This window comes from Poecilia formosa, unplaced genomic scaffold (assembly GCF_000485575.1).
Source record: "Poecilia formosa unplaced genomic scaffold, Poecilia_formosa-5.1.2 Scaffold406, whole genome shotgun sequence".
Classification (NCBI taxonomy): domain Eukaryota; kingdom Metazoa; phylum Chordata; class Actinopteri; order Cyprinodontiformes; family Poeciliidae; genus Poecilia; species Poecilia formosa.
This window is the reverse complement of record NW_006800345.1, coordinates 304,629-317,219: the sequence shown is the minus strand read 5'-3', so window position 1 is coordinate 317,219 and position 12,591 is coordinate 304,629. Positions and strand designations below refer to the sequence as shown.

At 37.2% G+C, this 12,591-nt stretch overlaps 1 protein-coding gene across 2 annotated transcripts; it reads right to left on the bottom strand.

Moving 5' to 3' along the window:
- Positions 1–186: 186 nt before the first annotated feature.
- LOC103154919 (transmembrane protein 229b-like) lies at positions 187–7,837 on the bottom strand. Of its 2 annotated transcripts, none has more exons than XM_007576382.2 (2): positions 7,764–7,837; positions 187–1,384 (listed from the first exon to the last, which is right to left on the bottom strand). In XM_007576382.2, the coding sequence occupies exons 1-2, from the start codon at positions 7,804–7,806 to the stop codon at positions 912–914; spliced, it is 516 nt and encodes a 171-aa protein (XP_007576444.1). In that variant the 5' UTR covers positions 7,807–7,837; the 3' UTR covers positions 187–911. The 2 variants fall into 2 exon arrangements, 1 of the variants encoding a protein (XP_007576444.1); XR_477989.2 differs by lacking the exon at positions 7,764–7,837 and adding an exon at positions 1,958–2,236 and having other exon boundaries at positions 1,306–1,384.
- Between the last annotated feature and the right edge of the window lie 4,754 nt (positions 7,838–12,591).

Here is a 12,591-nt window from a genome sequence, read left to right as displayed (position 1 = left end):
GGCCTGCTGAGACACATTCCTGCCCTGGACAAAATCCAAACTTCCCACAGTGTCTTTTACTCCAGTAGGACCAGATAAGGCAGACAGAAGCAGGAAAAATACAGAAATTTTTAATTATGAAACTGTTAAAAATATAATAACATTGTGTTCCTGCAAAAAATGACAACAAATGTTGTGTGGGTTTAGTTTAGTTTACTTTAGTTTAGAAATGAAATAAAAACAAAATAAAACAGCAACATGGAAGACAACATAGCAGAATACATGTAATTTTAGGTTAAATGCATAATTAACTCTATACTTAAGTTCACAACCAGGAACTGAGATTGCTTGAAATCTATTAAAAGTTGGGTGATTTTAGAAGGACATAGTTTAAGATTATTATGAAATCAGTTGTTTTTCAATCTTATCTTTAGCATATTCTTGATTAGAGACTAAAAGTCTTCAAATTTTTAATTTTGAAACCATTAAAAACACAGTAATACTGTGCTATTCCAGCTGAAAATGACATTAAATGTCATGTTGGTGATTTTGGAAAGACAATTTAAGATAATCATGAAATCAGTCGTTTTTCAATGTTATCTTTAGCGCAGTGTTAATTGGAGATTAAAAATCTCAACCGTTTTAATCATTAAACGTTAAAAATACAATAGCATTGTGTCGTTTCTGCAAAAAAAATGACATGAAATGTTATGAGGGTGATTTTGGAAGGATGTTGTTTAAGATAATCATGAAAGTAATCATTTTTTCAATGTTATTCTTACCTAGCACTTGATTGGAGATTTAAAAAAATCTTCAATTTTTTAATTATGACAGTGTTAAAAATACATCAACATTGTGTTGTTCCAGCTAAAAATGACATTAAATGTCATTTGGGTGATTTTGGAAGGACATAATTTAAGGTAACCATGAAATCAGTTGTTTTTCAATCTTATCCTTAGTGTATTCTTGATTACATGCTGCTCCGCTATAAGTCCAGCTACAGCCCAGGCTGGGGCATAATCCAGAGTCACCAGTCCTCCCAGATTGTAGCGATGGGCTGAGTAATCCCACGGACAGGCCCCCAGCAGGCTCAGCCCCACGCCCCAGCTGAACTCCCACATGTAAATGAATAAAGTGTAAACTGCCAGCCTCACAGGGAGCGAGCGGCTCTGGGCCAGCAGCCAGGCCCTCAGGGCCTCCATGCAGAAGATGGCGGAGCCGTACATGGGCAACGCCCACATGCTGCTGTGGCCCGGCAGCCTCTGGTCCCGGGTGCTGCACCAGTCGTACACGGCGGTGAAGGCCACCTCACAAAGGCAGCCGTGCAGAGCGTAAACATAGAGACGAAACAAGGCTGAGAGGGGACCGTCAGACTCTGCTGGGGGTTCATCTCCAACAGCAGTCCCTGCAACACACACACGCACACACACACACACACACGCACGCACACACTGAAATTAGTTTGTCTTGAAAGTCTATTTGGAAAGTTTTATGTGATTTAATTTAGGATAACTGTAAACTTTCAGTCACTTTTTAAATAGTAAATTGGAAAATGGACTGAACTCAGAACAGAACAGAATATAATGTTTCTTTCTGTTCTGTATATCAAGTATATCAATATACTTTATTGATCCTAAGGGGAAATTCAATTCAATTCACTTCAATTCAATTTATTGTTTGTCACTGTACACATGTACAATGAGATTAAAAGTCAGATCGAGCAGTGTAAACAATGTAGGAAATATATACAATATAAACATAAATATGGTGATATTTACATTATTTACAATATTAATCAGTTAGTTTTATAGATGTGCATATAAATAAATTTATATACAGGACGTTAAGTGCCAAGTGCCTTGCCCTGAAGTACATCGACATCTGAGGAAGCTGAAATCGATCCTACAACCTTCTGATCACAAAACGGCTATTCGTTGCAATGGTGGGCCAGAGCCACCGTCGCCATTTTGACACTTACATTCCTGTTTCTACTTCTTCGAAAAACAGCCCAAGTGCTGAAAAAACACCAATCCATTTTTTAGGTAATAAATTAACGTTTCAAAGTCGAGTCTGGAAAATGAGCCGTTTCAAACACCTTCCGAATGTTGAGACAGCCGTTACCAAGCAACCCCAGCTGTAACCTAGCAAACCAATCAGAACGCTGAGTTGAGGGGGCGTGGCTTGCAGCAGTTTATTTGGATTTAAAGTGACACGACGTCCTAAAAACAGCCCATAGGCAGAACCATATGGGCAGAATTGACTATCTAAGGATGATTTTGTGTAAAAAATGTAATGAACATTTAGACCTGTCCTAACCTATTGAAGGAAGCGTAATAGGTCACATCTGACCTTAAAACATCCTCATCCATAATAATGATATCACTGTAGAAACATCTAATTGTTTGGAAATTGTGTTCTAACTCAACCAAGGCTGATAGGCAGGAACAGTTCCTTCTTTAAAAAGCTGATGTCTTTCCTCTCCAATAGAAAACTCTAGTAGCTATAAAATTTTTCAAAATTGATAAGTTAATCAACTGAAAGTGGTTAGAAATAAATGGCCTCCATCTGCTGTCTTAAATCAAAATGGAGCAATTTTCATCCCAATTTGGCTTAATGTGTTTGTTAAATAATTACAATGTGGAATATATAAAGTTTTTTTTAAAGTATTTCAGAACCTGTTCGGACCAGATCACTGCAAAAAACGTCTCAAAACTTGACTATAGTTGAATAATATGAACACAGTAACCAGATACTGGAACGAAGGTAATTGCTGAGAAATGACTCAAATGATATAAAATTGAGACTCAATGTCAGGTGTGGTGGCTGTGAGGTGGTGAGGAGAGACGCAGGCGCATGTTGTGATAAAGATGATGATAGATTTAATGAAGAAAGCTCAACAGTCCAGAACAGGCAGCACAGCAGAGACTTAGCACACAGCTAATTACCAGTAGCAACTGAAAAACTAAGGACTGAAAAAGAGAGCTAAACCAACACAGGACTTTACAGTTCTACTGTGATGGCAGGCAGGCAGACAAATGACATACGTTTGACAAGGACCCAACAAGAGACAGAGACAACAGGTTGACTTAAATACACAGGGAGGGTAATCAGGTAACTAGACACACCTGGGAAGCAATCAACGAGGAAGACGCAGAGACAGAGACTCACAGGACAGAAACTGAACACAGAAAACCCTTAAAAAATAAATACACAGAAACACGGATCATGACACTCAAATGATATAAACTTGAGAAGCTTATTATGTTATTATATTATTATTTATTTGTAAATATCATAAGTTATGAAATACTTGAAATTGATTCCTATTAGGCAATAAGTAAAAGTAAAAAAAACCTGACTTGATTTAAAGGTTAATCTATAAACTGAACTGATCTCTCTGTACAGTTTCTCAGAGCTGCAGGAAATACCCGGCCTCTGCTACTGTCGTAGATTTACGACAACAATCTACAGGATGCTGTAGCTGCTCAAAATCCTTATCGCAACATCAACGACCACAGCTGAGTCACAGAGGAACGTTTAATCACTGAGAAACATCAAAACACTTTACACTGTGAAGCAGCAAATGAATTAATTCATGGGTTATTAGAGTTTGACAAAAGAGTTATTGTCAAACTCTTTTGTGAAAAGAGTTTGATAATAACTCTTTTGCTTGCTTTTCATCTAAGCAAAAGTTTGCCTAGATGAAAGATTGATGTGCATCTTTTCTGTTCAATAACACTGGTGAGTGACTCTTTATTTGTAATTTCATGTAAAAAAGGGTTAATTCTTGAATTAACTTTATATAAAATGGTATTTTAATTTTATCTGGTTGAAGTCAGGTTGAATACATCCAGGAAGTATTACCATACTGCTATTAATAGGTGTTGACTTCTTAATTAAAGAGAAACTCCTCTATGTAGAATGAAAAAATATAAAACTAGTGTAAGGAATAAATTGTAAAACACAACATTAACTGAAGCGTAAATGATTTTCTCGGGAAGACTTTTACTTTAGCCTGAAGCTGTGCCCTCCTGCAGTTTCCACTGACTTACTTATGAGAAGTGACAAAGCTTTTCAGACTTAATGTGAAGACTTTCAGGTAAAACAATCAGGTGAACATGCTCTGAACGAGTGAGTCGCCTGCAGCAAACACACTGCAGCTTTTCTATGACGTCTGAACCGGGACGACTGACTGTTGATGGTAAAAGTCACAGTTTCACTCCCAACTCTCGTCTGCTGAGTCATATTTTAATATAAAGTTACGATAAAAAGAAAATACCGCTACTTTTTCAGCTAGTGGAACAACCTAAACTTTCCTATTTTACAGATTGACGTCATTTATTGGAACTAAGTTAACCAACAGTGACCAAATGTTTTGGCATAAAGGCCACAAAATTTATAATTTTATTCTTAACATAATAAGAAAAACTAATATATGTATTATTTTTACCTGTTAAATAAACAACAAACTAAACACACAATATTTTAGTAAAATAAGCAAAGCAGTCAGATTTTTGTAGACAAGTGTTGCATGAATCAGGTTTACATATATTTTTTTTTTTTAAACAGCAAGTCATATTCTAAAATTGTTAATTTTTCTGGATTTTTCTGAATCTTTTTTAGCAACAGGAACAAGATTTCGATCAGTCTTTTTTCATTTTACCAAGTTAATTAAATAGGCGTTCTCAAATGTGGGTCTTAGTAAAAACAACTGGATGCTTTTGGTCCCTATATTAATACTTTGTGCTGCACCTTAAATTTTCTATTTTTCCATTTTAATAGTATCTATTTTTATCAAATCTCACCACAATGTTGTTTTTAAATTTGTATCTTCACCAATTGCCTGAACTGAACAACCAAATTTAGGCTTTTTGAACTGTGATCAATCATCCTGAGGGCCAAAAATGGCCCCTGGACCGCACTTTGAACAACCCTGGAGGACATTTTGCTGTTTCCTTCGGATCTAAGAGGCAAAGTAGAATTCAGGTGCCGCTAATAAACCAACGAAGAAGAAAGTATGGGCTTCTTTCTTGGTTATCACTGTAGCTATCGACACTGGTGAAAAACTTCAGTCTTGGTGGCTCTTTTGCTGTTTTAAAACTATTTTTAAGCATTTTGTTTCTTAATCTAGACTTTAACACATCCAAATATCTTGAACAAATGTCTATAAATTCCTCTAAAAGACTTTTCTGCCTTTTGTATAGTTGAAACCAGAAGTTTACATACACAACAAAAAGACAAGTGCATTTTTTTCACACTAACGTGAAATTAGAATAAATATTTCCCATTTTATGCAAATTAAAACAAGAAATTCCAACAGTTTTCCATTTACTAAATGCCAGAATAATGAGAGATAATTTTTAAGGCTATTGTAAAGTTAATGAACACTAAGATTATTATGCCTTTAAGCAATTTGGGACAAAACATCAACAACTTCAAAACGTCTGAGCTAATTAGAGACACACCTGAAACAGAGTGCTTCCTTGCATCATGGGAAATAAATCAGCCAAAGTGTAAGGAAGAGAATTGTGGACTTGCATAAGTCTGGTTTGAATGGGGTGCAATTTCCAGATGTCGTTAAAACAAATAATTATATGCAAGTACAAACAAGATGGGAACGTTCAACCATCATCATCCCGCTCAGGGAGGAGATGGGTTCTGGTCTGCAATGTTAATGTCAACCCAGTAACAAAAGCAAAAACCTGGTAAGTGTGTTATTATCTACAGTGAAACGAATATGAACATGAGCTGAAAGGCCACTCTGTTACTGCAAAAGAAACATAAAAACAACAGTTTAATGTTTGCAAATGCACACAGGGACAAAGAAATGAATTAATAATAAAAATTAATAGAACACCATTCTGACAGGTGTCAGAATGCTGGAGGTGGCAGCATTATGTTGTGGGGTTGTTTTGCTGCAGGAGGGACTGGTGCACTTCACAAAACAGCATCGTGAGGACAGAACATTATGTGGAAATACTGAAGCAACATCGAAAGATGCTGCAGGTTGTAAAAACTTGGGCACAAATGGGTTTTACAATGGCTATAAAAAACATGTTCATTACATTTTTTGGCAAGACAGGCCCACAGAACGATGCAGCCACCACTTTACCTGACTGTTAGTGTGATATTTTCTTTAGCTTGAAAGCCATTTCATGGGTCCTAATCCAAACATTCGGCTTATAATTGCAAACAAATAGCTCATTATTTGTCTCCAATTAGCAAATTTCCATCAAGGTGGCCTATTATGCTTTCTCGATCAAGTTAGAAAAGGTTTATGGCCTACACATGTTCATTACCTTTTCATTTGCACAAAAATTATTCTTATATAATGAGATTTCAGTCTGCTCAGTTCTGCCTGTTAGCTGTTTTAGGACCTTTTGTCACTTTAAATCAAAATAAGCTGCTGCTAGCCACGCCCCCAAACTCAACATTTACACTCGCAAATAAAAATGGCTGCAAACAGATGCCCAATTATACAACTGTACATGTTTGAAAAGCAGAAGTGGCGCCTCCTGCACAACCAACAAAAATGCAGCAAATGGTTTCAGAACAGTAAGTCTACCAAAAGAAAACAAAAAACATTTGATTTTCCAGCAACCATTGTACAGTGAATGCAGCGGTAAAACCAGCTGACCAAATGTGCTGGAGCTCAACTTGTGTTGCTAGGTGATGTGCGGAACTGTGTCGGGATTGCTAGGTAACTCCACTTTGCCCGTCGAATGTTCCTTAACATTTAAGAAGTTTTTGAAAGACCAAAAGCATTAGCTTATTTCCAAAAAAGCTGCCTTAATGGGAAAGGCCAATTCCTTCTTAAGAAAAGTCGGCCAGTTGGTCAAAAGGACTAAATAATTATTCACTATTACAAGATTAATATTTGGAGGAGAAGTCATGGTCATGCTGTAAAGCCAAAGAACAATCCCAACTGCCATGCAAAGTGGTGGCTGCGTCTTTCTGTGGGTCTGACTTGCTGTCAGTGGATGGAGTAATCAATAAAAACCTCAAATGTCTTCAATTTGAGCTGAAATTAACAGTTGAAACTTGGAGACAGTTGCGTTTTCTAACTGGACAATGATCCTAATCAAACATCCAAACTGATTCTGGATAACATGAAGCCCAGATATCAAAACCGTTGAAAAAGTTTATGTTAAGGTTACAAACTGGGTCTGTGCCATTAAGCTAATTGAATTTCATCAATTCTACCCAGAAAAGATGCTAAACATCCAACAGGATTTATGCTAGTCGCTTGCCAATGCTTACAAATTGGTGCAACTTGTTTAAAGGTTTAACTAAATCATCTACTCACTCCATCCTGGAAAAATAATGACTCATTTTGAGGGTATGTAGTGACAAATATTATTACCGTACTTAAACCTTTCTCTGTTATCGTGAGGAAAATGAAGGTGTGTAACAAATTGCACTCTGAAACATGATAAGGTTTTATTAATATCGTTTTTGCTGCACTTTGTTCCATGCATAATGCTCCTCCTTCGTTTTCCGCTTACGGGACACACACCTCTAATGTGGATTAACAAGCTAATAGTCCTGCTTAGCAAATTAAAGACACGGCTAATCATCAACAAGCATTCACTCTGTGCGACCAAACTCTTTAAATGATCAACACGACGACACGATAAGTGTGTATTATTTCTGATAAATTAAGACATTAATAAATTTGCATTATTGAGATTAAATCAAGCGAAAATAAGGTGAGGAATTTAATTTGAGGCTGGAAATTTCAGTTTTTGAAGTTAATTAAATGCTATTAAAAGTAAAACTCTCACCTCGACCACTTCTCCCTCCCTCTGCTACTTTTCTGCCCTTCATCCCTGGCCGGTGTATAGATCTGTGCGCCTTTATAATCCCTCTGCTTCCCCTTGTGTGTGCACGTGCGTGTGAGTGTGGATTCTGGGCTAAACATTAAGCCGCTCCATGTTATCAGACACTGATGTCTCTGTGGTCCAGTTGTGAAGTGAGGAGGAGAAACCTGGACCAACCTGAGGGGAAAAATTCTGCATGGAGGGCACATCAACGTCAGTATTGATCCCATGACGGCTGCATGAATGCTCGCTTTTAGCTATAGAGGAAGAGTGCAAACACATTTATTGATGGGTTTCTCAAATCCAATCTTGGCAGTGTCTGTATCACGAAAAAGTTCTGTTTAATACAGCGTCTCTTTCGAATTAGAGGGGTTATCAGTGAGCTGCAGCGGAGGGGAATGTCAGAGAAACTGTTGTAATAAACAGATCAATTTGAATTTGAACTAGCTGATGTTTTAGATGTTGAATAAAGTGCCAGTTTTCTTTAGTTTGTCTGGTCATCTTGACATTAAATTCACTTATCTGAAGCAATAGAAAACATGCTTATCGATGTATCTCACTCAGAGAACATACAGTCATAATGCAAGGTTGGAGTTTCTGTAAACATTATTTTACTGAATGTTTTCTGATTAAACTTGTTGATGTCTTATATTCTGCCATATTCTAATCAAGTTAAATCATTAATTTATTAATAAAATATTTTTATTGATTAAAAACGATTATTTTATTATTCAAATTAATTGCATCCATTTATTTATTTAGTGTATTTATAATTAAATTGATTTACTAATTATAAATTAAGTAATAATTAATTTAATGATAATTATTAAGGGTTGCACAGTGGCACAGGTTCTGGGTTCAATTCCTGGCCCCAGTCTTTCTGCATGGAGTTTGTATGTTTGTATGTTTACTTTCCCACAGTCCAAACCAAAAACATGTCAGGTTCATTGGCCTCTCCAAATTGCCCCTAGGTGTGTGTGCATGGTTGTTTGTCTCTGTGTTGCCCTGCAACAGACTGGCAACCTGTCCAGGGTGTACTCTGGAGATGGGCACCAGTACCCCTCCCACCCCACCAAGGGACAAGGGTGTAAAGAAAATGGATGGATAATTATTAAGCAATAATTAAATAATTGCTAGTTACTTAATTATTAATCAATATATTTAATATTGACAAAATTTTAATTAATTAAACAACTTAATTAACAATAATTGTTAATTAAGTTGTTTAATTAACAATTAAATAATTCTTATTTATTTAGTTAATGAATAATTAATAATTTTACTATTAATAAAATTAAATAGTTAAATTTAATTTTATTAAATTATTGTTATTGAGAGAAATGAAACAAGGCGTTTTTCTCTCATATTTGCCTGATGACATTAAATTAAAATTATTGTACTATAAATAGTAGCTTTGGTTAATTTTTACATTTAGAATTAAAAAAAGGTTGTGTAGTGATTATATTTATTGGGTAATGGATATTCAACAGAAGATATCATTAAAAAAAAGTGTTCAATTATTGTTGAACAACCAAGTTTTATCCCAATTTAAATTTTTCTGCCGCCATTTTGCGCCATTTTCCCGCCAGGAGGATTACGAAGTGCCGTAATTTGCCGACAGATGGCGTAAACTGCTTGTTTAGGGAAAAACCACCAGTTTTAAAGGGTAATAAACAAATTCATTAACACAAAAACCGAGGGTATTATTTATCTGATTTCAGTGTGTTTTAGTTATATAACTCACGACATAGTTCCAGTTAATTATAGTTTTTCTCCATTAATTACCGTTTTCTCAATTTCAGTTGTTCGTTTTGGTTAGCTATTATTATTATATAGACAATGGATGGGCGTTTCTAGACATAAACTGTATTCTTTCTCTCTATAATCATATTATCTACTTCAGTGTCTAAATATATCATTAGGGAAGTTGAGTTATCTCTACGAAAGCAGCCAATAGACAAACACACGCACCATAAAAGCGACTGTATCTGTTCTGCTAGCACAGTTCAGGTCTCATGCTGCACACAAAGTGGCCATAAATTCCCTGAGAGCAGATGTTACTCCTGGTGGTGCCAGTGTCGGGTCTCGTGTGTTTATTCTGCGTGTACAGTCATAAAACAGGCGGTCGAGTTGTAGACCTGTGGATCAGAGTCCAGTAATTCTAGCAAACACACATCTAGGCCGGTGGGCGGGGCTTAACACACAGTCAGGAAGTCAGTAACCATAAAGTTATCGAGGTTCTGTTGTGAGACTCCCTGTTGGAGAGATTAGTTAGGGAAATTCAAGATTTATAACCTTCAAAAAGTTGCTTAGTTCTGCTGCATGCAAGAACTAACAGGTGATAAATATTGGTGAGATCTGAGTTTGTTTTGTGCAGCTATTTTATTTTACTGCCATAAAAGAACAAGGAAAAAGTGATTACATAAAACTATTCAGAGAGGAACTCACTCAGTGATTTAGAAAAATGGGAAGTAATGTCTGAATTACAGTAAAAAGGGCCCAAAATGTCAACTTTTAAAAAAAAAATGATCCTGGTCTTTACCAGGTTGTACAAAAATATACATAACCAATCAGAACCCTCAGTAAATAAAGGTGAAATCAAACTGAAACACTAAAGACACAACTAAGCATAACATAAAATTTCTGCATAAACATCTCAGGTTTCAAGGTGACGCTTGAACTCCTCCGTGCAGTCACTAGCTGTGTTTCCATTAACCATAACATTGCGCAAATTGAAATTACCAAAACCATTTTGGTTAATGGAAACACGTCAATTAACAAAAAGAAACAGCTTTGGACACTTTTTTTTGCGTCATATGAGTCACGTGATCAACAACCGAACGTTACTACTGGCGGAAACCAACGAAGAAGAGATCAGGACGTAGTGGAAGGTTGATGGTTTGTTTGTGTGTTTTTTTGGAGAATGTACAGCTGTTTCACATAATCGCACAGTTCATAAAAAGTTGTGGATCATTCCAACGTGTTGAATCAGTCGCTCTTCTGTGAAATCGCCGAATACAATTTTCCATAAATGTCGCATACGTAGCCATTTTCCGATCCAACGGCTGAATAAGACGCTAACGGCTCCTCTGACGTTAGCAACGAGCCAATATATTTAATGTAACTGCTTATTTACATCCGTCGTTGCCGTGAGTTTTAATTTATTTTTTTATTTTTTTTAAAGTACATTTAAATTAATATTTATTAACAAAAACAACAATGGATTGTGGATATCAGTATCAGTGGTGTAATGCAAATGCTTGGATGTGTTGTATGAGTGCATATGGGAGTGTTGAAGTGCAAAAACAAAGGCAAACGCAAATGTGCAGAAAGGAGGGGAGCTGAGGCCTGGCAACAAACACCACCAATGTCAATCGGCAGAGTGGACGCTGAAGGCCCAGGTCCAAGTACTCTGCGCTCCCAATCAATGAACCAGAGACACCTGCAAAGGGGAGGAGCACAAAGACAGACAAAAGCAACACCTGCAGCCCAGCCTACAAGGCCTAGGGCCGTAACGCCCCAAAGGGGAACCTTTAAAAAAAAAAAACATTTAAAATGATGGGGCTGGTAATACATTACCGAAGATCTTGGTGTTCAGGAGGACCACCGTCACATCAGGCTTCATGTCCCACAGCCATAAGTTGGTGTGCCCATCATGTCCGGTCACTGGTTAAAAAGACTGGCAAAAAATGGTAGGCAGCTAAAACAGGACATGTCCTTAATGCGTCAACACATTTAACGTTCCTTACGAAGAGAGAACCCACTTACGAACACAGACCTGACACACAAGTGACCTACCACAGGTTCACAGCCAAATCAAAATGGATTCACCCAGTTACCACTCGCAAAAGCAATAACTAGTAATCCAACCAGATCTGAACTGACCCAACACAAAAGGTCACAGCAACAAGTGGTCCACTACCACAAGTCAGGTAACCAAGCAAGTGACCAACAAATTACGGAGAGCAACACCCACAACAGATCACCCTTAGCATGGTCCAGCACCATACTCAAAGTTACTGCCGTCTCACAGCCAGCAACACCAAAAGGGCATCAACCAAAGTGAGCCGACATCTCTGCAACACCAAACAGTCACATCATTGCTTCACAAATTTTTCCCAGGGTTCTCATCACATGACCAACAAAACACAGAGAGCCACACGCATAACAAACCCAGCATGGTCCAGCACCATACTCTTATGGGATTCAAACAAAATGTGGGCCAACACCTACACCAGAACGGACATTTCACAGGCACCAGGCTCAAAGCACACCCTTTCCTTCCACTGAACTTGAAACTCAAACAAGTCTGTTTGCGGCCCACCGGACAAACTAGTGACACTTGCCATTAAGGACGGAGACGAGTTACAAGGCTTAAGCACACAAACCTCAAACAAAATTGAAATTTCTAGACGTGCTGATCACATTCCTACGTGACACTCAAGTGATCATCATAATGCTCTGCCATCATTATAACTGCTCTTACCACACATCCTTTAACCATTAAAAGCCTCATCTTGATCCATGGTTTATAAACAGACAAGCGACAACACGCACAATAAAAATTCCAAAAGCGACCACCCGCAGTGTGTCCCCGCTAACTGCCTAGCGAAGAAGCTTACATTTATCAATACACTAAATAATAATAATAATAATAATTATTATTATTATTTATAATTATAAATAATGATGGAAATCAAACCTCATTTCCATCATGGAAGAAGAAGTGGAGGTGGTTGAAGAATATTCATCTGTACAACAGTCTGGACCGAGATGCCACAGTGAAGCGTCA

Bases quoted from the DNA above. Each gene is read 5' to 3' on its own strand.
- LOC103154919 (XM_007576382.2), bottom strand. From the start codon at position 7,806: ATGAAGGGCAGAAAAGTAGCAGAGGGAGGGAGAAGTGGTCGAG. The intron at 1,385-7,763 runs GTGAGAGTTTTA...TGTGTGTTGCAG, and splicing joins GGGAGGGAGAAGTGGTCGAG to GGACTGCTGTTGGAGATGAA.